This window comes from Chiloscyllium plagiosum, unplaced genomic scaffold (genome assembly GCF_037043375.1).
Source record: "Chiloscyllium plagiosum isolate Xiang-an unplaced genomic scaffold, Cpla_swu_hap1 HiC_scaffold_37, whole genome shotgun sequence".
In the NCBI taxonomy this organism is placed as follows: domain Eukaryota; kingdom Metazoa; phylum Chordata; class Chondrichthyes; order Orectolobiformes; family Hemiscylliidae; genus Chiloscyllium; species Chiloscyllium plagiosum.
The window spans coordinates 19167828-19194023 of NW_028270175.1; the positions used below are offsets into that span (position 1 = coordinate 19167828).

Below are 26196 nucleotides of genomic sequence, written 5' to 3' on the forward strand. Positions count from 1 at the left end.
CCTAATTTCTTTAGTCACTCAGCATTCTCTACACCTACCAGCCTTTCCTTTCACCCTAACTGGAACTGGACTCTCATTATCTCATTTCCGAAGGCTTTCCATTTTCCAGCGGTCCCTTTACCTGCCCCCAATCAGCCTTTGGAGGTTCTTGCCTAATATCATCAAAATTGGCCTTTCTCCAATTTAGAACTTCAAGTAGAACAAATACTTTGAACAAAACAAAAATAATAAATTCATTCATCCGAAATATCCATTCTAGTAATATCTCAACTGAATATATACTCTTTGCATTTTGGATAACAGTACTTCTAAATACTTTGGCTCCATCAAAATCTGTTCTATCTTTTTTTCTCCCTCCATTTTCTTTCCTGATCTTTGTCAGATCTCTTCACTTCTTAAATGCCTGCCCCTTACTGCAAACATTATTCCACAGCCACCTTACAATCTACCTTCCAACAGTCTGCTTTCCAAACAATACTTTTGTTTTGACAATGTGTCTTGTCAGCACAATACAGTTCAATCCAGACTTCCCCATGTAGACTTCCCAGCCTGGTCTGCTAAATACTGAGCAAGATTAGAACAATGTTTCCTCTGTAATCAAAGAGTGTTCAAGTCAAATCTAGGATTCTTGTAACTGCCCTGGTGAAAATCAACCAACCTCAGTACAGACTGGGAACTGAAACTTTGACTTTCCTCGGACTATATGGCTTATCCACTGACTACTAATCAGTGAAGTCAAGTGAACATCATGAGAGATTATTTTCTTTCACATTGTTCATCCTTTCTTTTTATTTCCTCTAGGTCCTGACTGTCTCTTTGAGATACACTTCCATAAATGTCCCCATTTGATATCTCTGATAAAGCCATTGCGTGTAGAACAGTTCTGATATGAAGTGCCAGAAACAAGGAGGACAACGCAACTGTTACGGTCCTCATCTGGCAATTACATACACACTTCGAGTATGTGACATTGCAAAGCAATTAGAATAGTTCCCAAGTGGCCTTTAATTATGTGTGAACTTTGACCAGAACCAGTACATATTAAGAAACTCAAAAGGGATTACATTGGTTGGAAAACTGTGAAACCACTCTGCGTTTCCAGTGGACTGGTGGGAAATAGTCAAGAGGGACACTGCGAGGTTCTTCATTCTCAAAGATGTTCAGAAGATGAGAGAGAAAAACATGGGGAAAACTATTCAAAGTCCAGAAAAGCATGCAGATAATACTCCTGCTGCAGATGATAAGAGTCAGCAAGAAATTGCTCTTTGCTTTGGAGGCATCCAGGATAACCTTCGAGACCAGGGTCCAATCTGTGGAGCAGGATGAGATGTGCTTGCATTTACTTTTCAAGGTGCACTGGGAAAGCTCCGTGATGAGCAACCTGAAGAAAGAAGATGGCTCAATAACATCTCAGCTTGACATTTTCAGGATAAATAAATCCTTCTATGCCAGGCTGCCTGACATGAAACCCACAGATAATACCGCCTCCCAGTCTTTACTGTCCTCTGTCACAGAAGTATTAGATGAAAGCAGCAGAAGAGGCTGGGCCAACTGTTAAATGTGGATGAATTGACTGAGCCCCTCTTTCAGAAGAGTAAAACTCCCCTGGTCGCGACAACTTACCAGTGCAGTTGTATTGAGCTTTTAATTGGCTGGGACCTGGTGGTGTATTCTAGGCAGAGGCGGTGTGCAGACCAACGGTCTTGTACACGTGCGTGCGCATGTGTGCACGGGGGGGGGCCATAGACCCTCCACTGTCCGCATCCTGGTGGCCACTTTTGTGGGCCAGCATTAAGCTGTGTGTAGACCAGTGCTATGCAAACACCCCTCGTGAACTGCAAATGAAAACACCTTTGACTACAACGTACACGAGGCAGTGGTCAGCATGTAATGTCCTTGAGACCCTGCAGGAAAAGACAGGGTTGATACTGTCTCATGGTTCCCTAAGCAGACTGTTAAAGTCATTTGGCAGAATGCCTCACCACCAGAACTTTCCAATGTAGCTTGGCTGATGGTGAGAGGGTAATACCCATCAAAGAAGGTCTGGAGAGAGACGCAGTGGTTTGTATCAAGTTTCGTCCTGAGCACTCCGTGACACTGCTCTATGGTGTGTTGCCTGGGACCAACATCAATTGCACCTGAAGGACCATCAACTCGGTCACAGGCACTCTTTGGTCTGCCAATGTAAAGAATTGACCTTGACCAAGTATGGCAGACTGGCACATTCCAAGGCCCAAGACCACAAGCTGAGGGATGTACTAAAGCTTGGATTCGCAGTTGCCAAGGCATAATGGGGAAAGACCACTGTCTTAAAGTCTTTGTGAGGAAGCATAATGAGGCTCCGTGCAGTTCTCAGACTCCTGTTACTTCAAATATATGCAAATATTTGTTACTGCGTGAGTTAAAAATGCCATTTTTTGCAACTGCATGATAGCTCTGTGGGATGTTAAATTCCAATGTATGTATATTTTTTCTTCTCTGAAAAGACTGTATGGAACACATCGAGAAATCTTTGTCAGTACTTATAGATAAATTCATGAATAAAGTATATTTTTACAATGAAAAAATCTACAAGGCACAAGTCAGTCATGTGATGGAATACTCTCCACTTGCCTGGATGAGTGTAGTTCCAACAACACTCGAAGTTTGATCACCATCCAAGATGAAGTAGCTCACTTGATTGGCACCACATCCATAAATATCCACTCCCTTGATCACCGATGCTCAGTTGCAGCAGCACTGCATACCATCTACAAGGTGCAATGCAGAAATTCACCAAGGCTCCTTAGACAGTATCTTCCAAACTCATGACCATTTCCAATTAGAAGGGCATAGACAGCAGAGACAGACAAGAAGAAAATGTGGTGAGGTGAGTGATGGAGATGGAGATGTCACCTTGGAAGTTAAGAAGAAGGCTTAAGACCAGATGGAAAAAGGTATTGCAGCAGACTTAAAATGCAGTGAGATTAAAAGAGGAGCTCCAACTGAGAAGGTGGAGAAAAGTGATCAAATAGCATGAAGAAGACCCCAAGAAAAAAGGAGAATAAGTCATCGATAGTGAAGTTAAAAATCACACAACACCAGGTTATAGTCCTACAGGTTTAAATGGAAGCACACTAGCTTTCAGAGTGCCACAGAGTTACATTGTACTTTGCTCAAAAACTGCATGAATTTATGTAAAACTTTGTTATCTCACTTTTTAGATTAGAATCAATCTTTTCTCAAGAATGCAAAGATTAATCTTTCTTCAATTTCCCTCAACTCAGAAGGACAGTACCAAAGTAGTTTTGCAAATGTGGGCAGCACAGCGACACAGAGGTTAGCATTGCTGCCTCACAAGTGCCAGGAACTCTGGTTCAATCCCAGCCTTGGGTGAGTTTATGACATTCTCCCTATGACTACGTGGATCTCCTCCCGGTGATCCCAGTCTCTTCCAACAGTCCAAAGATGGGCAGGCTAGGTGCCTGCCATGGTGAATGCAGGGGATATGGGGATAGGATCTTCTGAGGGCCGATGCAGACTTGATGGGCCGAATGACCTTTTTCTGCATTATAGTGATTCTATAATTCTAATTCTTACTCTTGGCACAATTTGTATTTTGTACTCAAAAAATAATTCAATTATAGCTTCTCTCCTATTTGGATCCTATACTCCTGGCAAAATCTTTTAAGTTTAAGACGGTCAAGATCCAGATCTCAATGCTCAGTCACAAACACAAACCTATCACTAATCTAATATTAAGTGGCAATGTCAACTAGAGGTCAGATACTTGGTGCAGCTAATGGAATACTGTCACACTAATGAGGCAAAAGAAAAAGGTATAATTTTAATTTTCATCTAACCATAAAGTATCTATCCTGATGTAGTCTTCAGCTAAATACAGAATAGCTTGGATAAGTAGTATCCCACGGTATTGCAAACATAGATTAAAAGTGAAGGGATGTTAGGTTGGATAACTCCCCAAAAACCAGTGCCGGGATTGCAATGTATTCAGAACATCAAGTTGCTGCTGCCTGCTTATTTCCATGATTATTGCAAATATGCCATGTTCCTGACAATAAAAATACTATTCACACTGCCACCTACAGTGGATTAACAGAATTTCTGCCATAAAAACAGAAAAGGCTGGGGGGAAAATATAGGTCAGGTAGTGTCTGTGGAGACAGAAACACAGTTAATATGACCAGGAACCAAACTTCTGAATCTTGAATTGTAAATTAACACAAATGTAAATGAACTGCCTGAAAAGCCCAAATAAAACAAGAAAAAAGGAAAAAAAACTGCAGATGATGGAGATCTGAAAGAAAACCAAAATGTGCTAGAGAAACTCAGGTCTGGCAGCATCAGTGGTGAGAGAAACAGTTAACATTTTGAGTCCAGTGACCCTTCATCAGAACTGAAAGCAGCTGGGAAATGGTAGTATTTACACTGATGACCGGGATGGGATTGGGTGACTGCTTTGTAGCGTATCTCTGCTCTCTCAATAGAAATGACTTTGCGCTACCAGTTGTGTGCCACTTCAACACACCACTATCTTCCCACGCCAACATTTGTGTCTCACTCCTGCTGCAGTGCTTGAGTGATGTTTAACACAAGCTGGAGAAACAAGAAATCTCATCTTCTGCATAGGTACCTTATAACCCTCAGGACTCAGAATTTATAGAACCCCTAGTGTGGAAACAGGCCATTCGGCCCTGCAAGTCCACACCAACCCTTCGACTAGCAACCCATCCAGACCCATTTCCCTACTACTCTACATTTTACCCCTAACTAATGCACCTAACCTACACATCCCTGAACACTATGGGAAATCAGAGCACCTGGAGGAAACCCTTGCAGACACGGGGAGAATATGCAAACTCCACTTAGACAGTAACCTGAGGTTAGAATCGAACCTGGTTCCCTGGCACTTTGAGGCAGCAGTGCTAACCACTGAGCCACTGTGTCAACTCAATGTCATGTTTTACAATTTCAGAGAATGAACATCTTCCTCCATGATCATTATCCACCCATACATCCCAAGATCCTGTTCTGTATGGGTTGCTCCTAGCATAGCCAACCCACTTTCAACTACTCACACTGCCCCTTAGCACTGATTCAGCATTGACTTCTATCTCAGCTTATTTTCAGCAATATGCTTCCTTTCTTTATTTCCCAACACCCCCCACCTCATTCTTTGGGCACTTTCTCCATCTATTCTACTCACTCTTTTTTCCTTCTCTTGAAGGGTCACTGGACTCTAAATGTTAACTATTTCTCTCCTCTCCCCAGATGCTGCCAGCTCTGCTGAGTTTCTCCATCACTTTGTTTTGTTCAAAGACAATTGGAGGATTTCCCTAATGAATCAACAGGCTACATCAATGGTATCAGAACAATGTAGATGAGGATGTTCCCTAACATGGCCTGGACCCATTTTTAATTGATTGGTGTGGTGATACAGGAGCTGTAAACTAGCTTTTGCATCCCTTGGGTAGGGAAAAGCTGGGGAGAAAACAAAACAAAACAAAAATTCAGCTCTTATTGCTTTCAATTCAATGATTTGGTTATGAAATCTGAATGTGTTGATGTAGCATGAAAATAGAATGCACTGCCCTCCAACTGCACATGAAGAGTAATGCCTTGATGGAGAAAACCATTACCAGTAAAATCATGCCTGCATCTCAGAGTCTGAGGGAGATAAACATGAGTTAGAAGTAACGGTGCTAAGATTAAATAAGCTTAATTACAAAGGAATGAGGGGCAAAACTAGCTGAAGTAGATGGGAAAGGAATTTAGCTGCAAAGACAGTTGAGGAAAAATATTCCACATTGCTCATAACAGAGGCATTTCCAGTGCGAAAGAAGGATTCTCACAATCATTGGATAAGTCAGCCACGACTAACCAGAAAAGTTAAGGATGGCATCAAATTAACAGAAAAAATACACAATGTGAAAAGGTTAGTGGTTAGCCACAGGATTGGTAAAGTCTTAAAAACCAACAGAGATAATCAAAAAAAAGGGAGAAAACAGACACTGAAGGTAAAATTGTAAGTAAAATCAAGACCCACCCCACAAGACTTACTTTATATATGTAAAAAAGGAAGAGAGGGGCAAAATGAACATATACCTCTTCGAGAATGAAACTATGGATATAATAATGGGAAATCAGTAGCGGACAAAAGAACTGAGTAAATCTTTTCCAACATTCTTCACAAAAGAATTTGCTAAATATTAATAATGAAAAGACAAAAGGGGAGAGGAAATTAATACAAAAGCTGCCACTGAACAAAGAGTTTAAGGGAAACCAATGCAGCTAAAGACCAATAAGTCCCTTGGTCCTAATAGGATGTATCCTAGGACATTAAAAGCAGCTACAAAGATAATGGATGCACTGGCAATCTTCTAACAATCCTTAAATTCTGGAAAATTCTAGATGATTGGAAAATTGCCAAAGTAACATCTTTATTCAAAAAGGGAAGACGACAAAAAAAACTAAATATAGGCCAGTTAACTTAATATCAGGAAAATATTAGTCTATTATAAAGGATGTAACATCAGAGCATTTAGAACTGTAAAATATGATCCAGAGGAGTCAGCATAGCTTCACAAAGCTCATGCCTGAAAAATTTAGTACAATTCTATGAAGTGAGAATAAGCAGGAGAGATGAAGGGGAAGCAGTGGATGTGACGTATTTGAATGTTTTGAAGGTGTTTAATAATGTACCACATGTTAAGCTACTTAATACATTAAGAGCGCATGACGTTGGAGGTAGTATATTGGCAGGGATACATGATTGGCTAACTAATAGAAGACAGAGTTGGGATAAAGGGGGCATTTTCAGGATAATAACCTGTAACTAGTGGAGTGCCACAGGCATAAATGCTGGGGTTACAATTATTTACAATGTATCTTAATTACTTGGACGCGGAAAGTGAATATAAAATAGCCAAGTTTGACATCAAAGTTGGTGAGAAGGCGGAGGGTCAAATAAAACACTATGCTTACAAATAGTCTGCTACAGCCCTGTGTAAAGGCAGGAATGGAGTCAGCGGTGAGGTGAAGAAAATTGTGGCCATGGGTAGAGACAATGGCTTTGAACTTTGACAATAAAGATGGCGTATCTGTTCTGCCCAAAGGCAGGTCCTTGACTTATTTGCTGTTGGTGCTTCATTATGAGTGGATTCCTTGGCCATTTTTGAGAGTGGTCATTTGCCACTCCCTCCCTCTATCAGCGGTAGGCTGAAGAGGTAGATCCTGCATCTGCCTATGCTGGAATGAGAATCAAACCTATCCTTTTTCGATGATTAATGAGAGAAAACAAAGTCTAACCGGGATTTTCTATAGCTTTTTATGTAAAATTGAGGACAGGATGTCATTACAAGGGATGCTTGGATACAACTAGTTAAGCAACATTGGAATCAGGCAAAGTCTAGTCCAACAGCTGGTCAATGAAGCAGATGCATTAGAAGAGACTGCCTTGATTTTATCATACATCTGCCTGTCTGTCAAATCCCTGTCCCAAACTATAGAGTGAAAGCTGTGAAATATCAGACTGGAATTTTTGTGTCTTATTTACTGCAGTAAATCTGACACCCTCTGCTGGAATAGGGATAGCTGATAAAAAAAGCAACAGCAAGCTAAGATGCCATCAACATTAAGTGAGAACAGTTTAATAAAATATGTCAATAATTGTAATTTACTTCTAAATGTATGAAATATTCTGGTGTTCTACTTTGTATCTTTTTTTTAAATATAAGCAAAAAATTTATTAATTAATGAAATCCAGATATTCCAAATATTTTGGTTTTGTGACAAATACTGAAGTTCTATCAGGTTATTCTTATTCATACCTTCTTAATATTGTGGGCAAAGTAGAAAAGTTACAAGGCCTTTTTTTTGCTTAAACCACATCATTTACACCATGGCAGTAGGTTCACCAAGCTCCTGAAAATATATCTGGAAACTCAGCTGATCAATGTAATTAATTTGAGTGATATTTCGATATATGCTGTTAACTAATTTTAGCTGAAATAGGGGTAAAGAAGATAGAATCTGCACCAATGTCATCTCAATTAAAAAGGGGAAAAACAAGAATGTCGATTTTCCTCATCAACACTTAGGAAGAGTAGGATAAGGGTTATTTGATGATACTTACTCAACTCCTGCATGAAATCACTTGGATAAGTAAGGAAGGATATTCAAAGCATAGCTTCCCCTTCAGGAGAGAAAATTTGGGGCACAGTGGTTAACAGCGCTAAATCCACTGTGTGGAGTTTGCACATTCTCGGTGTCTGTGTGTTTTTCCTCCAGATGCTCCAATTTCCTCCCGCTGTCCAAAGATGTGTAAGTTAGGTGGACTTGGGGAGGTGGGATGCTCTGAGGGTCTTTGCAGACTTGCTGGACTGAATGGCCTTTTCTGCACTGTAGGGATTCTTTCGAAATTAATTTTAAACCAGTAACAAAAATACGCTACAGCACTTATGTTCTAAATACAAGTTCCCTGCTCTGTGAAAAATAGAAATCAATGAGTGCTCGTACATATAATTAGATTCTGAAACATACTTCAATTCAGTATAGCAAAGATCAAAACTAGAAAGTTCATGAAACTGGATTGATAGAATTGTTTGGGCTTCTGTCTGCAATGTCAAAGGGGGGTCTACAATAAATATCCACCTGTAAAATGTACATTGAGGAAAAGGCAATTTTTCAAAATTTTCTGATATGAGACAGAGGCATCACTGGCTGGTAGCACTTACTGCCTATCTCTAGTTGCCCTTGAGAAGGTAGTGGTGAGCTGCCTTCTTAAACTGCTATATTCCATGTATTGTAGGGAGACCCATAATGCCATCAGGGAAGGAATTCCAAGATTTTGATCCAGCAACAGTGAAGGAAGAACAGTGATATATTTCTAAGTCAGGATAGGGAATGACTTGGAGGGGAACTTGCAGTAGTCATGTCCCCATGTATCTGCTACCTGTGCGCTTCTAGATGGATGCAGTTATGGGTTTGGAAGGAGCTGTCTAAGGATTTTAGCAAAATTTCTGTGGTGCATCTTGTAGATAGTACACACTGCTGCGACTGAATGTTGGTGGTGGAGGCAATGGATGCTTGTGGATAAAGCACCAATCAAGTGAGCTGCCTGCTCATGTTAGGTGTTAACTTTCTTGTGTGTTGTTGGAGCTGCACTCATCCAGGAAAGTTGGGAGTATTCCATCACACTCCTGACTTGTGCCTTGAAGATGCTGGACAAGCTTTGGGGAATCAGATGAATTGCTTACATTTGAACATAGATGCTTCAGTATCTCAGTCATCACAAATTGTGCTGAATGTTGCTGAACATTCCCATTTCTGATCTTATGAAGAAGGGAAGGCCATTAGTGAAGTAGCTGAAGATGACTATGCTTAAATCAGAACCCTGAGGAACCCATGCAGCGATTTCAAGGAGCAGAGGTGAATGACCTCCAACAACCACAGTCATCTTGCTACGTGCCAAACATGACCCCAATCAGCAGAACGTTTGCCCCCCCGATTCCCATCAATTCCAATTTTGCTAGCACTCCTTAATACCACAGTCGATCAAATGTGGACTTGATATCAAGCATGGTCACTCTCACCTCACCTCTGGAATTCAGCTCTTTTGTCCATGCTTGAAACAATGCTGTAATGATATCAGGAACCAAGTGGCCCTGGTGGCACTCAAAGTGTGTGGCAGTGAGCAGGTTGTTGCCAAGCAGGTGTTGCTTGATAGCACTGTTGAAGACACCGTCCATTATTTTACTATGGGATGGTAACTGGCCGGGTTGAATTTGTCCTGCGTTTTGTATACAGGACATACGTGAGCATTTATACACTGCTGGGTCGACACTAGTGTAGTAGCTCTGCTGGATGGTTCTGAGGTTCTGAGCACAAGCCATGAGTATTATTGTTGGAATGTTGTCAGGTCCCATGGATAAAAACTGACAGACATCAGCGATGCTGGGGACTACTGAGGCCAAGATGGATCATAGAACATAGAACAATACAGCGCAGAACAAATCCTTCAGCCCTCGATGTTGCGCCGACCAATGATCTAATCTAAGCTCATCCTCCTACACTATCCCATTATCATCCGTATGCTTATCCAAGGATTGTTTAAATCTCCCAAAGGTGGCTGAATTAACTACATCGGCAAGCAGGGGATTCCACACCCTTACCACTCTCTTGAGTAAAGAACCTGCCTCTGACATCTGTCTTAAATCTACCACCCCTCAATTTGTAGCTATGCCCCCTCATACAAGCTGACGTCATCATCCTAGGAAAAAGACTTTCACTGTCGACCCTATCTAATCCTCTGATCATCTTGTATGTCTCTATCAAATCCCCTCTTAGCCCTCTTCTTTCCAATGAGAACAGACCCAAATCTCTCAGCCTTTCCTCATAAGATCTTCCCTCCAGACCAGGCAACAACATCCTGGTAAATCTCCTCTTCACCTTTTCCAATGCTTCCACATCCTTCCTGTAATGGGGCGACCAGAACTGTACACAATATTCCACGTGTGGCCGCACTAGCTTTTGCAAAGTTACAACATGACATTACGGCTCTGGAACTCAATTCCTCTACCAATAAAACCTAACACACTGTAAGCCTTCTTAACAGCACCATCAGCCTGGGGGCAACTTTCAGGGATCTATGTACATGGACTCCAAGATCCCTCTGCACATCCACACTACCAAGAATCTTTCCATTGACCCAGTATTCTGCCATCCTGTTATTCTCCCAAAAGTGAATCACCTCACATTTGGCTGCATTGAACTCCATTTGCCACCTCTCAGCCCAATTCTGTAATTTATCCAAGTTGCCCTGCAACATTCTTCCAAACTGTCCACTACTCCAGCGACTTTAGTGTCATCTGCAAACTTACTAACCCATCCACCTATGCCTGCGTCTAAGTCATTTAGAAAAATGACAAACAGCAGTGGTCCCAAAACAGATCCTTGTGGCACAGCACTAGTAACCAGACTCCGGGCTGAATAGTTTCCATCAACCACCACTCACTGCCTTCTTTCAGAAAGCCAGTTTCTAATGCAAACTGCTAAATCACCCTCAATCCCATGCCTCTGCATTTTCTCCAACAGCCTACCATGTGGAATCTTATCAACGGCCTTATTGAAGTCCATTTACACCATGTCAACTGCCCTACCCTCATCCACATGCTTGGTCACTTTCTCAAAAAAACTCAGTGAGGCTTGTGAGACATGACCTGCCCTTGACGAAACCATGTTGATTATCAGCAATCAAATTGTTGCTTGCTAGATGATTATAGATCCTATCTCTTATAATCCTTTCCAAAACCTTTCCTACAACAGACATAAGGCTCACTGGTCTATAATTACCTGGGTCATATCTACTGCCCTTCTTGAAGTGCACAACATTTGCAATCCTCCAGTCCTCTGGTAATAAACCTGTAGACAATGACTCAAAGGACAAAGCCAAAGTCCCTAGCTTCCCAGAGAATCCTCAGATAAAGCCCATCCGGCCCATGGCCCTTGTCTATTTCCACTCCTTCTAGAATTGATATCACCTCTTACTTATTAACTCGATCCTTTCTACTCTAATATCTTATATATCATTCTTCTCCTCTACAATATTCTTCTTTTCCTGAATGAAAACCAATGAGAAATATTCATTTAACACCTCTCTGATCTCTACAGGGTCTACACACAACTTCCCACTTCTGTCTTTGACTGGCCCTATTCCTACCCTAGTCATCCTTTTATTCCTCACATACCTATAGAAAGCTTTAGAGTTCTTCTTTATTCTATCTGCTAAAGATTGATCATGACCTCTCCTTGCTCTTCTTAACTCTCTCTTTAAATCCTTCCTAGCTAATCAGTAACTCTCCATTGTCTCATCTGAACTGTCTCGTCTCATCGTCACATAACCTCCTTCTTCCACTTAACAACAGATGCAATTTCGGTACTAAACCACGGTTCCCTTATCTTATCACTTTCTCTCTGCCTGACTGTGACATACTTATCAAGGACATGCAATATCTGTCCCTTAAACCAGCTCCACATTTCGATTGTCCCCATCCCCTGCATTTTGCTACTCCATTCTATGCATCTTAAGTCTTGCCTAATCACATTATAATTGCCCTTGTCCCATCAATAACTCTTGTGCTGTGGCATGTACCTATCCCTTTCCATTGCTAAACTAAACATAACTGATTTATGGTCACTCTCTCCAAAGTGCTCACCTACCACTAAATCAAACACCTAGCCTGCGTCACTACTAAGCACCAGATCCAATGTGGCCTCCCCTCTTGTCAGCCCTTCGACATATATCAGGAAATCCTCCTGCACACATTGGACAAAAACTGATTCATCCCATGTACTAGTGTTATAGCATTTCCAGTCAATGTTGGGGAAGTTAAAGACCCCATCATTCACTCAACATTTCTGGCTTAAGATTGTTAAGAATTTTTCAGCCTTATCTTTCGCAATGACATGTTCAACTGTTCCATCATTGAGGATGGGGATATTTGTGGGGCCTTCTCCAGCATTCACAACTGGATGTGGCAGGACAGTAGATCTTGGATCTAATCTGTTGGTTGTGGGATTGTTTAACTCTCACTTACTGATACACCAAGTTTTCATCTTGGGTCTTTGAATAAAACTGACTGATTTACAGGAGCATTTTTACTTCTGAAAAGGTGAGTTTGTTATTGTAAATCAGATCTTTTGAATTTTATTTGGTACTTGCTGAATTTTAGTGCAAATATTACTCAATGAAAATGAACCTTTGATGCCTAATGGTGACTTTAATGTGTATGCAAGATTTGAACTAGATGCTAAGGCTCACTGCAGCATTAATGAATAAATAGAATATTAAAAAAGTTAAATTGTGTCTAACAAACTCTTCATTCGTGTTCTCTTCTGATGCAATAAATCTGGCTTCAGAATAATGGTGTTTATCTTTTTGTTCTAAACATCATATCCCCAGGTTGCAGATTAACTTCAGGTCAAGGAAGAACTTATGAGCTAGTCTTAGAGGTGTTCAAAATCAATCTGCTGACAACTTTCTCCTCTGCTTTTTCATTCCACTTACACAATGGGAAAATACTTCAGCTCCATTCACTGCGCTACCTTAAACTCAGATTAAAAAAATAAATTGCTGCAGAAAACTAATTCGGCCAATTAGACTATATTGAACTCACCTGTATCACATTTGCCACATTTTTCTCCCTTTCACAATTGAGCAGGAATCTTCATATGAGATCCAAGATTGAATGTTTTTTTTATTGACTTGTGGGATGTGACCAGCAAATGTTACCCACTCCTAGTTGCCCTTGAGAAGGTAGTGGTGAGCTGCATCCTTGAACCACTGCAACCAATTTGGTGGAGGTACACTCACAATACCATCAGGAAAGTAGTGTGAATATTTTGACCCATTATCACCGCACATGCAACCCTGTTCAAAAAATATTTGGCATCATGAATTCTTGTTAAGAACAAAACTCTGCCTGATGTTTCCTTCTCTATGTCACAGGCACTTGGAATCAAATGTAGCACGACTTTTATTTCATTTGGGAAACCCTTCTTCATCTGTGAGGGTGGTAAGTAATCGGGCCATGGTGAGTGATCCTTGAGTGAACATTAACTAACCAGGCCCTAACTGCTGGCAAGTCAAATAAAAAAGTCCAGTGAAACTTCTTGGTCAGCGCTTAATTGCTGAGGTTGTAAGAAGGGAATGAGTATCTCTCCATGGCCAACTTGTTCCATCTTTTGTCTTTCTTACCACCTCCCTTGCTACCTCCAGCGAAATGAAAAGGCATTCCGTGGTAGCTCCCAGGCACTCCAGTGATTAAACAATAAAACCACCGCATTGCATTCTATCAGGAATTTGGAACTACACTAAGTAAATACAAACAAATTAATAATAGTACACCAAACACATGTACCTTCTAAGTGATAGGATTCAAAAAGAAAATGCCACTTAAAATATACTACATCATTTTTAGTAATTAGTGGCATTTTCAAAAACTCTCTGTAGTAAAATCATTGTAACAAAGATTGTCTTTGCCTTGACAACATTCTGGTTGCAGTACTCAAAACGTGTGAAGAACTAGCTGCATCAATACAGTTACAACATTAGCACCTACCTAACAATGTGGAAAATTACCCAGGTGAATCCATTCCACAAACTGCAGCAGAAATCTGATCTGACTAACTACTATCTCATCAGCACAGACAGTAGGTGAAGACAAAAAGGTCTGAAAATTGTGAAGTGACAAATCAAGCATACATTATTGCACAAAGTCACTGCAACATGACAGACAGAAATATTTAAGTGCATTTAATCATGTCTAGTGAAATGCAAATACTTCCAAGCCACTTTAAATGGATGGAATTATCAGACTTTAAATATGTAGAAGCATTCGTTTTCTAGTCTGCTTTTACGTCCAAAACTATGAAACAGTGTATTTGTATCAATTCACCAAAATTAGTTCAACACTTCAACATGCAATAAATGGTGGAGTCCAGAACATGACCTTCCTGGATTACATACAGCTATCCATTGTTTAACACACCTAATGGTGTTCCTTAAAGAAAATCAGGCAAAACAAAAATATCAAGCAGTAACTTCTTTTATGTAAGAAAATATGTAATTAGGGTAGGTTATGTTCCTCACTTACAATTTTTACATAAACTTATTGGGGTCTTTAACCTAACTCGCCCAAAAATCCTCTTACTAACTTAAAGTCTTACTGACTTACCTTCCATTTACTTTTGCTTTCCCAGTCCTCCTGCTCCCTGATACACTTCTGAAAGGACCTCTCAAATTTTAAATTTATTGTTGATGTCGTTCTTTTTGCACCTTTTCTGCAACATTGCATTTCACTCTGTTCTATTGCCCTATGGTATGGTTTGATCTGCCTGTACTGTACATAAAACAAAAGACTTTTCACTGTACCTAGGTACATGTAACAATAATAAATCAAATCAAAACTCCAGACCTTCAGCATCCTCTCTTACACCATTTCTCTGTGATCCTTGTGCTCACTGATTCACTTTCCTTCACCCTCCTACTCACTGTTTCTCTCTCCCAACCGAGGAGAAAGTGAGGTCTGCAGACGCTGGAGATCAAAGCTGAAACTTTATTGCTGGAACAGCACAGCAGGTCAGGCAGCATCTAGGGAACAGAAGATTCGACGTTCCTGAGGAAGGGCATGTGCCCGAAACGTCGAATCTTCTGTTCCCTAGATGCTGCCTGACCTGCTGTGCTGTTCCAGCAATAAAGTTTCAGCTCTCTCCAACCCACTCACTGTGCTATGAAGCAAGTGAAAAGACACGAGTCGCCAAAAGGAGGGAAGCTACAAGTGGAAGAGATGATGAGCTTTCCAGCTGAAATAATAAATGAACATTACAGCAATTATAAGCTAAATTGTTTAAAAAGCAACTATATTTGAAGTATCTAAAGAACTCAATAGTACAAGTTTCCTAAATGCTTAGCACATTTTGTTGCTTATTGTGTTTTCTCCAAAAAAGAGAGACAAAGCTATACGAGGTTCAATAGTGAATAATGCAGTATTGTGATACTTTTGAGATGTAAAACAGAAACTATTCCAACTACTTAGTAGAGAAAATGGGTCAAACTATAACTGGAATTGTGTCACACAATTGCCAGGCAATGACCAACTCCAACAAGATAGAAGCTAACTATCTCCCCATGAAATTCAATGGCTGAATCTTCTAACAACAACCATTGACCAGAAACTGAGCTGGACTAGCCATCTTAATATAGTGGCTACAAACTCAGGTCAGCAGCTAGGAATTCTGTAGCGATTATCGCACCTCGTGTCTCCACAAACCCTTTCTAGTATCGAAATGACAAGTCAAGAATATGATGAATTACTCTCCACCTGCCTGAATGGTAAAGTTCCAAAAACACTCAATGAGGCAACATGGTGGCTCAGTGATTAGCACTGCTACCTCATACAGCCAGGGACCTGGGTTCGATTCCAGCCTCGGGCAACTGTCTATATGGAGTTTGCACATCCTCTCCATGTCTGTGTGGGTTTCCTCCCATATCCAAAGAAATGCAGGTTAGGTGAATTGGCCGTACTAGGTTGTCCGTAGTGTTCAAGGATGTGTAGATTAGGTGCAATAGTTAGGGGAATGGGTGTGGTTGGGGTACTCCAACGAGGGTTAGTGTGATCTTGATGGGCCAAATGGCCTGTTTCCACACTGTAGGGATTCTATGAAAACAATTCAGGATAAAATAACCTTCTTGGCTTGACAACTCATCCATCACCTTCAACATTCACTGTCTTCAACACCATGTAGTAGCAACAGGGTTTACCATCTACAAGATGCACTGCAATAATGCACCAAAACTCCTCCAACAGCACCTTCTAAATCTGATCTTTATCAAAGGACAAAGGCAGATGCATGGGAAATTGGAATTGGCGAAAAGGACAATGGTGCAATGCAAATTGTTTGTCTTCTACCAAATTCTACAAAACATTTTGTAGTTGTGGTAACCAGGCCATATACAAAAGTGGTACTAATTTCAGAAGAGCTGCTTGTAGCAAACTAGCATGACATCTGATTTGCCTCTTCAATTTTTTTTTGGTATGACTGCACATCCGAACATAAGAATAGTACAGAATCATATTATGGGATTGAATCTATTAAAAACAGAATAATGACTATCCAGTCCACATCTGCAAGGCCATTAGCAGCCTAAGTTAGATCTTAACCCAATCCCTGAGGAAGAAAGGACACTGTACAAAATCTAATGCTGTATTATGCTGCAATGCTACATAATGCCATTTAATGTATTCACAGGAGGTCCTGACAACATGAAATACATTTTTTCCCACTGCTGCATAATGCATCCTGTAATTGAATGTGATTGAATTACAAGCAAGATAAGACATTTAAAAAGCAGTCACAATTTCCGTGTACAAATTGCAAACACACCAATTCAGTTAGTGATCCCAGATTGTTGCAGTAATCCAGTTCTTTAGGTGTTTTCAAATCCTATTGATTAAAACATATGAAGCCAGCACCCCACAAAAGGTTCAATAAAGTTAACCATGTGAATCGCGTAGTTGTACAGACCAGGAAGATTTTACATCCCTGCAGCCAGTGTGTATTTATGGATGTCAGGTGATGACGTTAGGCTTGGTTTTGAAGCCTCGATAATCAAATATTAAACTGGTACATAATGTCGAAGCTCACACATGAACAAATGCTTAGTAATTCGAAACCAAACTGTCATCTGACTCTAACCATATCACTATTTATTCTCAGCTCATGAAGTGCCACGCAGTTCACACCTTGTGTACTCCATCTGCCAATATTAAGACCGTACTTTCCTCAATTCCCTTCTCCTTCTTCAGTTTATCTAGTTTCTGTATTATTCTGTATTATTCATTTCAATTACTTCCTGTGGTACAGAATTCCACATTCTTGCCAGTCACTGATAAAAAATTTTTTCTAAATTCTCAGAATATTTCATGTAAGCTCAAATTTAAAATATTCCTTTTATAAGGATAGCCATGCACCTTCTAAAATGCATCCGACATGCAAATATGCTCAGTATATTTTATGAAAGACAATATCAACTTATTAGTGTATCAAAAACAACTTTGAAACACAACAGCACTTAAAACATATTTAAAGATGCAATGCAATTCAAAATGGAAATATTTTAGTTCGAAAAATTCTTTTAATACTTCTGCTCACCATGCTGCTAGATTAAATAAAAATAATGAATCTGGTTGCTGGCTGCTATTTGATATCTTATTTGAAAGCAATCAACTCTAAATGGCTGTAATTACTGCACCGGAAACTGGTGCAATCGAAGCAACTTTGAAGGACTGGGCTGCCAAATCATGCTTTCTCTTAAGTGGCTGCCATTCTGGGGAGAACAAAAAAAACTACAAAAATAAACTTCTTCCTGAATTGCTGCAACATTGTTATTGATGACTGGAAGGAGCTCCTACCAATCGTTTAAAATGATGACGTCCTATCCACTGAGTCATGATGGCTTAATGACAAGAAAAAAGCACCGAAGGAAAGAATATGAAGTAATTCCTGCTCTCTAGATCACACTAGTGCAAAGGGCATTCTGAAACATGCATTCAAAGATCTGTGGATCAAGAATCAGTTTGCTCAATCAGTTGAAAAAATATAGCAGAAATTCATAGTGATGTGGAGGTGCTGGTCTTGGACTGGGTGGGCAAAATTAAAAATCACAACAGCGGGTTATAGCCCAACAGGTTTATTTGAAACCGTAAATGTACGGAGTCCCTGCTCCTGAGGAAGGTTTACAGTTTCAAATAAACCGGTTGGACTATAACCTGGTGTTGTGTGATTTTTGACTTCATGACATTGTCATCCTTAAACCAAAGGACAGCCAATAGCAGTGATAATGGAATTACTACGTAAAAGACAGCTATTTACAGTTTGAGCACAGTACTGAATCTCAAATTGTATCCATACGTCACAACAATAAGTTTATGTGGAGCCCAGAAGAAAAGATGGTCAAAAGAGCCAAACACAATCATTATTATTGCCGGCTGCTTTTACACAACTCCCTGCAGTATGCTAAACATCCAACTATTCTACCATAAATAATGTGTGGCAACCAAAGAAGGGACAGAAAGCAAAACAGGGTGGGGAGGGAACCTTCAAAACTCTGACTTCAACTACATAGATAGAAGAGAACAGCAATTCATGAAAACATCACCTCCACGTTTTGTAAGTCACACTCCACCTTGACTTGGAACTGCGTAATCAGGTCAAAATCCTTGAACTTATTTCCTAATAACACTACATTCCATGAGAGGAACATATCAAGTAGTAGTATTACCATCACCATCTCAGAGAAATTAGGAATATGCAATGAATTGTCATTGTCAACCACACACAAATCCCCATAAGAGCAAAACATCGACCCCAAAAGAAATAAAAACACCTTTGGTGGTATTTTGTCTCTTTGTTGAGGAAATGAAGCCCACAGGTTGATGGACAGTCAATAGTTTTTGTAACAAATAGAACAGGATCACAATTCATAATGCAAAATTATGCCACACCACCACATATTTTACAAAGCGTTTCAAAATCACTCATACAACTTTCAGAAATGTCACATCATAGTAGCCTGAACCCACTTCAGTAATAGTAAGTCTGCATGGATATTCTGTACTAAACTAAAAGATGAAGAAAAACACAAAACACATTGTCAAAATAAAATACCTACCCAGCGGTTGATCAAACACAAAATCGTATCATGTTGCATACCAATAACAATGAGTCAAGCAACATTGTTGGAAAATAAGGTCGAGTTTAACCTTGCCTCCTGATATGTTTGCAGTTGAGGTACAGCATTCAATCAAGCAAGACTGTAGCAAGTGGAGACCCCACTGACTTTCCACATGTGCCACAATCTAATTTGGGGTAAGGCAGGTCATTTTCTGGTGGTATGCTTCTGGACAGCCTTCCTACTCACTGCCTATCCAGGACCTCACTTAGACAATTAACTGCTGCTGGCATTTAACCAGGGCCAGGATGCCCAGCTGCCACTCAAAAAGCCCAAAAATGCAAACCCTGTTGGTGTTGTTTCCAGTATCCGGGGGAAGAGTCTTCCCCACGCACTCAATGCCTGAACAAAAGCAGAAGAGTCACTAAGTGCCACCTACAACTCAAGTTGCAAAAACCCCATCACATCCAGTGACTCTCATCCCACTATTCACCTGTGACCTGGATCCCTCCGCAATTGTAAGCCTCTGTCGAGTACATTTCTGGCAGCCACCACTGCTCCTTTTGCCATTTTGCTACATGTGTGACTACTGGTCTCTGATTGTCTGGCAGCTCAAGTGGTGGAATTCTCAATCCCAGACTCCCTGATACTGTGGAAGACCCACTTAAGTACCTTATGGGAACTCAGTAGGTGGTCGATGACTGAGGCAGCCACTGAAAACCCGGTCTCCTGGATTAAATACCAGCTCCTCTCATTTATCTCTCCACCCTTCAGGCACTCTGCCTGCATTCCTGATGAAGGGCTTTTGCCCGAAACGTTGATTTTACTGCTCCTCGGATGCTGCCTGAACTGCTGTGCTTTTCCAGCACCTCTAATCCAGAATCTGGTTTCCAGCATCTGCAGTCATTGTTTTTACCTATTGGATTAAATATAGTGGAGGTATCTATTCCAACCAATTATTTGCTATTTCACAAAAACACTCAGTATTGTCTAACAGTCTGCAAAACCACTTTCTACATTTCAGACAAAAATAACACAACAGAACATATGACACAGTAACTAAAATGTTCAGAGTCAGTGCTGTTTAAATTTCAGTCAAATTTACACAGGACTTACTGCTTAAAATTGAGTTAACAAATAGGTAAATGGAGTCAGTAGAAAATGGCTGTCAATATCAACAGGTTGACTTTTGCATTTTCAAATTAATATTAACAAGTTAATGGCTGCTATAACACTAATGCTTGAAACTTAACTTTGGATTCAATATGTCAAATAAAACAAATCTTTCCAAAAAGTCAGCAAATTTATTCAGTCAATACCTAAAATACATATGCTCATTTGCCCACATGTGCAGCATTATTGACCATAGGTGGAGTGGCAGTATAGTTAAAAAATCTGCCTCACTGGACAAGCAGAAAGCTGCTGCTTTAAACTTTAAATCTTGAAAAATATACTCAGCTACTGTAATAACAATTTTCACAAAACAAGAAATTCTGTTACATTTAAACAAATCAGGTTATATCTCAATATTAACGCAGTTGGGAGAGTCATTAAAACACTTTGAGCTCTTTGTGTAGCTGAGAAAATGTGTTAAAACATGCATATGCTGATACCTTCCAGTGGCTACCATGACAAAGTTTCTGGTAACCGTAAGAAACTTAACTCCTCAGGCATCAATAAATGTAGTAATCCGATCATTGGCTGTTGTAAAACCTGCATGCATTACCTTAAATTACAACATCCAACAAACAAGCCATCAAATAATACAAAGGTATCCTGAAGGCATGTAACATTAGTAGCATTAGAGATAGTAGTGTGATCTATTCTTTAAGGGATAGAATTTTTAAAACCGAATCTTTCAGAATTAAATGTGGTAGGTTCACCAAAAGGACAGGTTGGAAACAATTTTAAAAGTTTCTTATGACAATCATTTAAGCCATTTCTCTACAATTTTTTTTTAAAATGAACAAATTCTTAAAAAGAACCTGCAAGCTTCATTGAATGAAAAACTACTGGAAAATAGATTTCAGCAACTCAGCCAAGAAAGAATTTGTAGGTCAGTTAAATGAATGCAAATTCTGTTGACAAATGCACAATTAGTACTGACAGGACTATATGAGATGTAACTGTACAGTTAGTATTTTAAAAGCATGAGATGGAACCTCTGTCATGTAAGGGCAACAACATGTGGGTCCTCTCAAATCCCTTTAAGCATTTTACATGTAAGTCTAGGAATAAAAGATTCAGCTTAATATAATGAAGGCAAACACCAATGGTCTATAACTGATCCAATTTCTGTTTTTTTTATTTAGTGAGCACTGATTGTGGTGTCACATTGGAAAAATCTGCTCAGTCTATCCTATTACAGTTTCTTTGGAACTGATAACACATGCAAATTTTTTAAATCAATGTGTTCGGGCACGTTAATACACACCTCTTGAGCAGCTGAGACTTGAATGCAGTCTTTTTGGCTCAGAGATAGGGACACCACCTTTGCACCACAAAGGTCATAACAACATGAACTTGAGCAACTTAATCCTGCCATTACTGAACAGCTTTCCTTAAATTCAATGCGGACGCAGTACCTAACATTGTGGGTTATAACACTATGCGGAAGCCCCTTGGGAAATGGTTTCTGAATGGTAACAATTAAAGCCTAAACAAAACCTTCAGGTAACCAAATAGCTGGGCCTCTACATTGGGTTTTTCAAGGGCAGAATTAGAATGGACATTATGGTTTTGTCTGTTTGCTTTTGTTCAAGTGGCCAAATGTATTTGCCTGCTAAAGAATTTGCTGATCTTCACTGGCATGATTTAGAGTACAATTTCTGACCAAAAAAAGTTTGCAAGTTTGGGTTTTGCCATCTCTTAGGACTTTGGTATATTATTCCTATCACTAGAATTAGGAATTTCTGACCAAATGCAGAAAACTGACTTTCTGACATAAAAACAGAAATACCAGAAATAGCAGGGTTGGGATTGTCTGTTGAGAGAGAAACAAGTTCATTCTTCTGACAAAGAGCCACTGAGCCAAAACGTTAATGCTTTCTCTCTTTCCACACATGCTGCCAGACTTGAAAACATCAAAAACATTTCCTATTTATTTCAGATTTCCAGCATACATTCTACTTTAGTCTTGTTTAGTGGCAATTTGGCAAGAATGGTAAGCATACAAAGCCTTTTACTGATACTGAATGTTGTCGTACTTACTATGATTAGCAAACAGCAATTTCCATTCTATGGAACAGCTCTCAATACAGAATACTGAAAAATTATGTAACATATCATTCAGCATATATTTACACATTAACACATTTCCCAAGATCCATTAATATATATATATATATATACCCAATGTAATGATTGCTCCACGCCAATTAGATTAGATCCCCTACAGTGTGGAAACGGTCCCTTCAGCCCAACAATCCACATCAACCCTCTGAAAAGTAACCCACCCAGACCCATTTCCCTCTGGGGCCTTCACTTTTCAAACAAGAACTAGCTGGATTTCATTAAACTGAAAACCCCCCAAACAAGTGACAGGTTTAAAAAATGGCATGAACGAGTAGTGGCTTAGTGTTCCCTGATATATTTCTGGTTTCTCCAAAACAATTATATGAATTTATCCTGATTGACACCATCCATGCTGATTTGCTTATGTAGCATCAACTTCCTCTTCCTTCTTCAGAAATATCGATTTCATATTGAATGTAAAATAGTAATTCATTCTGGCAAAGTTATATCAATGATTCCAGAGGTTTCAAAACACAAATGGGAACAGGCTAAAATTGTCTAAGATTGATCAAAGAGAGAACTTTTTTTTACACAAGCTATTGAAAAAAGTTTTTGCACAAATATCTGTTTTTCACAAATGTAACTGAATGATATCAGTACTAAAAGTGTTACAGTAGATGAAAACAAATTGCAAAGACTGGGCTAGTATTACCATGCTGCTTGTAGCTACTCTGTCAGGAGATCTGCCTTGGGGAATGCCACGCCTTTCAGTCTTACACCATCCTCACATATCCACTGCAGCTTGTTTGTGACCACTCTCATTTTGTGGAAAGTTGCTATACTCCTAACCAGACCATAGAGATATTCTCTCATTAGAGAGATGATTAGTGGTAGTTTAACTGGAAGATGACTGTGCTTCTGGTGAGGGAAAGTTGAGAAAGAAAATCCTCAGGGATAACTTCAAAGGGTTGACAGAAAGATAATTATTTTTTCCCTCATGGAGAAATTCAGAATATAACCCTAAAATTAGAGCTAGGACTTTCAGGGCAATATTAGAAAGGCCAGCTTCTGACAGAATTATGGAAATCCACAATTAACGCCCTCAAAAGATCGTTGAGGCAAATGAAAATCTCAAATCTAAAGATGTTAGACTTTCACTAGGTAAGGAGATTAAGGATTGTGAAAACAAGGTGTGTAGATGGAGTCTAAAATACAAATCAACCATAATTTCATCAAATGGCAGAATAAGCTTAAAGGGCCAAAAGGCTTAACCATGTGCAGCAAATTATGTGGACTCTATTTCTATTAATAGCAGGTCTACACAGAACACCATTTAAAAAGTAGCCCCCTTGCAGTATCCACAAATGCAGTGAAGAATCTTCCAAATTAGCATGAGTGCTAACAAATCCATTTCTTCTAGAAGGAAATCAATTTGTGTATCTGCTCATATTAACCCTCAATCTCATTTTATATCATCGGCATCATATAGAGTCATAGAGATGTTCAGCACGGAAACAGAGCCTTTGGTGCAACTCATCCATGCCGACCAGATATCCTCACATAGTCAGGATATCCTAGTCCTATTTGCCAGCACTTGGCCTATATCCTTCTCAACCGTTTCTATTCATATATCTTTTTAAACGTTGCATTTGTACTAGCCTCCATCACTTGCTCTGGCAGCTCATTCCACACAAGCACCACCCTCTGTGTGAAAAGGTTGCGCCTTAGGTCCCTTTTATATCTTTTTCCCTCTCACCTTAAACCTATGCTCTCTAGTTTTAGACTCCCCCACCCTGGGGAAAAGACCTTGGCTATTCACCTTATCCATGCCTTCGTGATTTTATAAACCTCTATAAGGTCACCCCTCAGCCTCCGATGCTCCAGAGAAAACAGCCCCAACCTATCCCTGTAGCTCAAATCTGCTTTCCTCTTGATTCTAGTTATTGATTCCATTTCCACAAGTGTCCCTTGTAGCTTATTATACAAATCCATTTTCCACATTTTATTTTGTATACAGACCAACATTTCAGTATGCAAGGCAAGATATGTTACAGGAAAGATTTTGATCAACAGTGCAACACAGCAAATGAAAGAACATTCCCCTTACCTATACTTCATGCCCGTCTGATAGGCAGTACAATTCTCCAGCGACAGACAGTGCATTAGGAGAAACTCTTCCATCTTCTTCGATTGGACCAAGGCTCTGACTTCTCGGAGCTTCTGCATCTCTATCGTATCAGTGTGCCGCACCTGATTCAGACCCTGATCTGAATGGTATCTAGTTATACGTTCCTTCAAGTTTTCAGTGTACGACATGGACAGCATGTTCTCAACTATCTTGGGAATCTGCAGATTTTCAGGTTGCACATTTTTACATGAGAAGACCAGAATGACATTTGCTGGGGCCCTAATATCTCATTAATGTTAGATACAGGAGTGGTGAACATGTTGAGGTGGCAAAGGACATTAGCTAACCAGACAAATACTTTAGGCTCAACTATCTAAAAATAGGACCACTTGCATGTTCACGAGCTACACTATTCTGGTTGCCAACAAACAAGCAATTTAGCATTCTGTAACTGGATCTCATTGTCACCAAAGCTTCTCTCAAAACAGCAAAGAAAAAAGAAGTTAATTTCATAATTCATAACTTTCATGTATTTTAAGAAGCAACGCTTACATCCTTCTAATGCTATCAAATTGAAAGATTTCCACTTTTAAAAATTAAATAAAAGCAGCTACTGAGAAATACATCATTGCTTAAACCTTTCCACCGGATTTGAAGCAGTTACATGTTAATTGAATGACTGCATTTGGCTTTTATGACATCACACCTGATAATTCACAGTTGTCCAGCTGGAATATCAACAGCATTTGAGTGTTTCCTGGGACCAAAACAGGATTGATGGCATGTTAGCTAACAAGTTAGTAGCAAATATTGTTGCTCCTAATGAGAATCCTGATGAATGAGCTTTGGTAGCAAACTGAAAATTCTATTGTAGGTGAGGCACTGAATGCAAAATATAAATATTAATCACCTGAAAATATTAGCGAGATTGTCAGGCAATTTCCCTAATTTTTCCATCTTTAGTCATGTATCTTTTCCCTGAAGGAGAAAGTAGACACGTAGTCATATCTTCAATCTATGTTGAAGAAAGTGGTCAAACTGAGGTGCATAAAAGATTCAATAGTTTATTTTCCAATTTTTAATCCATTGTGAAACCTTCAGCTAGCTTCCATTAGGACATTCATTCTGACAACATGGCTGGGCATGCAGTATAGCAATGTAATGAATTCTGTACAGAAATTCATTTACTTTTGCCTATTCTATGCTAAAATGGCATAGGATTAATAATTGATGTGTTTTATTCAATAGTTTTTATTTTGACCAAAGTACAACTTGTTTTTTGGAGATAGAAAAATTGCAATTTGTAACTTTTTGAAGTTCAGGCATACAATCTTCATTTATTTGAAGAGTTCATATGTGTGATCACTCCCAGAAATTTAAAATGGTGCACGACAATTTTTATAGAGTTTCACTCCATCTTGACAGAAGACTCTGATTAATGTATGAATACCGGTCAATAGGCTTCCTCAGGACTTTCATAATTCATTCATGTCATCAGGATAATAAATTTTAATGATGTATTAATTTGGAAAGTTAGGAGAAGAATAAAGTCTGAATTTCACATTACTCTCAACTGAATACAGGCATTTCCAGTGGAAATTAT

The 26196-nt window shown here is 39.5% G+C and overlaps 1 protein-coding gene across 11 annotated transcripts in view; it reads right to left on the bottom strand.

Moving 5' to 3' along the window:
- The window catches only part of kcnab2a (potassium voltage-gated channel subfamily A regulatory beta subunit 2a), a 281823-nt gene that overhangs the window by 103510 nt on the left and 152117 nt on the right, over nucleotides 1-26196 (bottom strand). For 2 of the 11 annotated variants that reach the window (XM_043675964.2, XM_043675961.2), the window contains exon 1: nucleotides 24573-24808. The exons of the other annotated variants lie outside the window; for them this stretch is intronic. In XM_043675964.2, the coding sequence (XP_043531899.1) occupies nucleotides 24573-24790 (218 nt within the window). In that variant the 5' untranslated portion in view covers nucleotides 24791-24808. Of the gene's footprint in view, nucleotides 1-24572; nucleotides 24809-26196 lie in introns of those variants that run through there. 11 annotated transcript variants of the gene reach the window in all.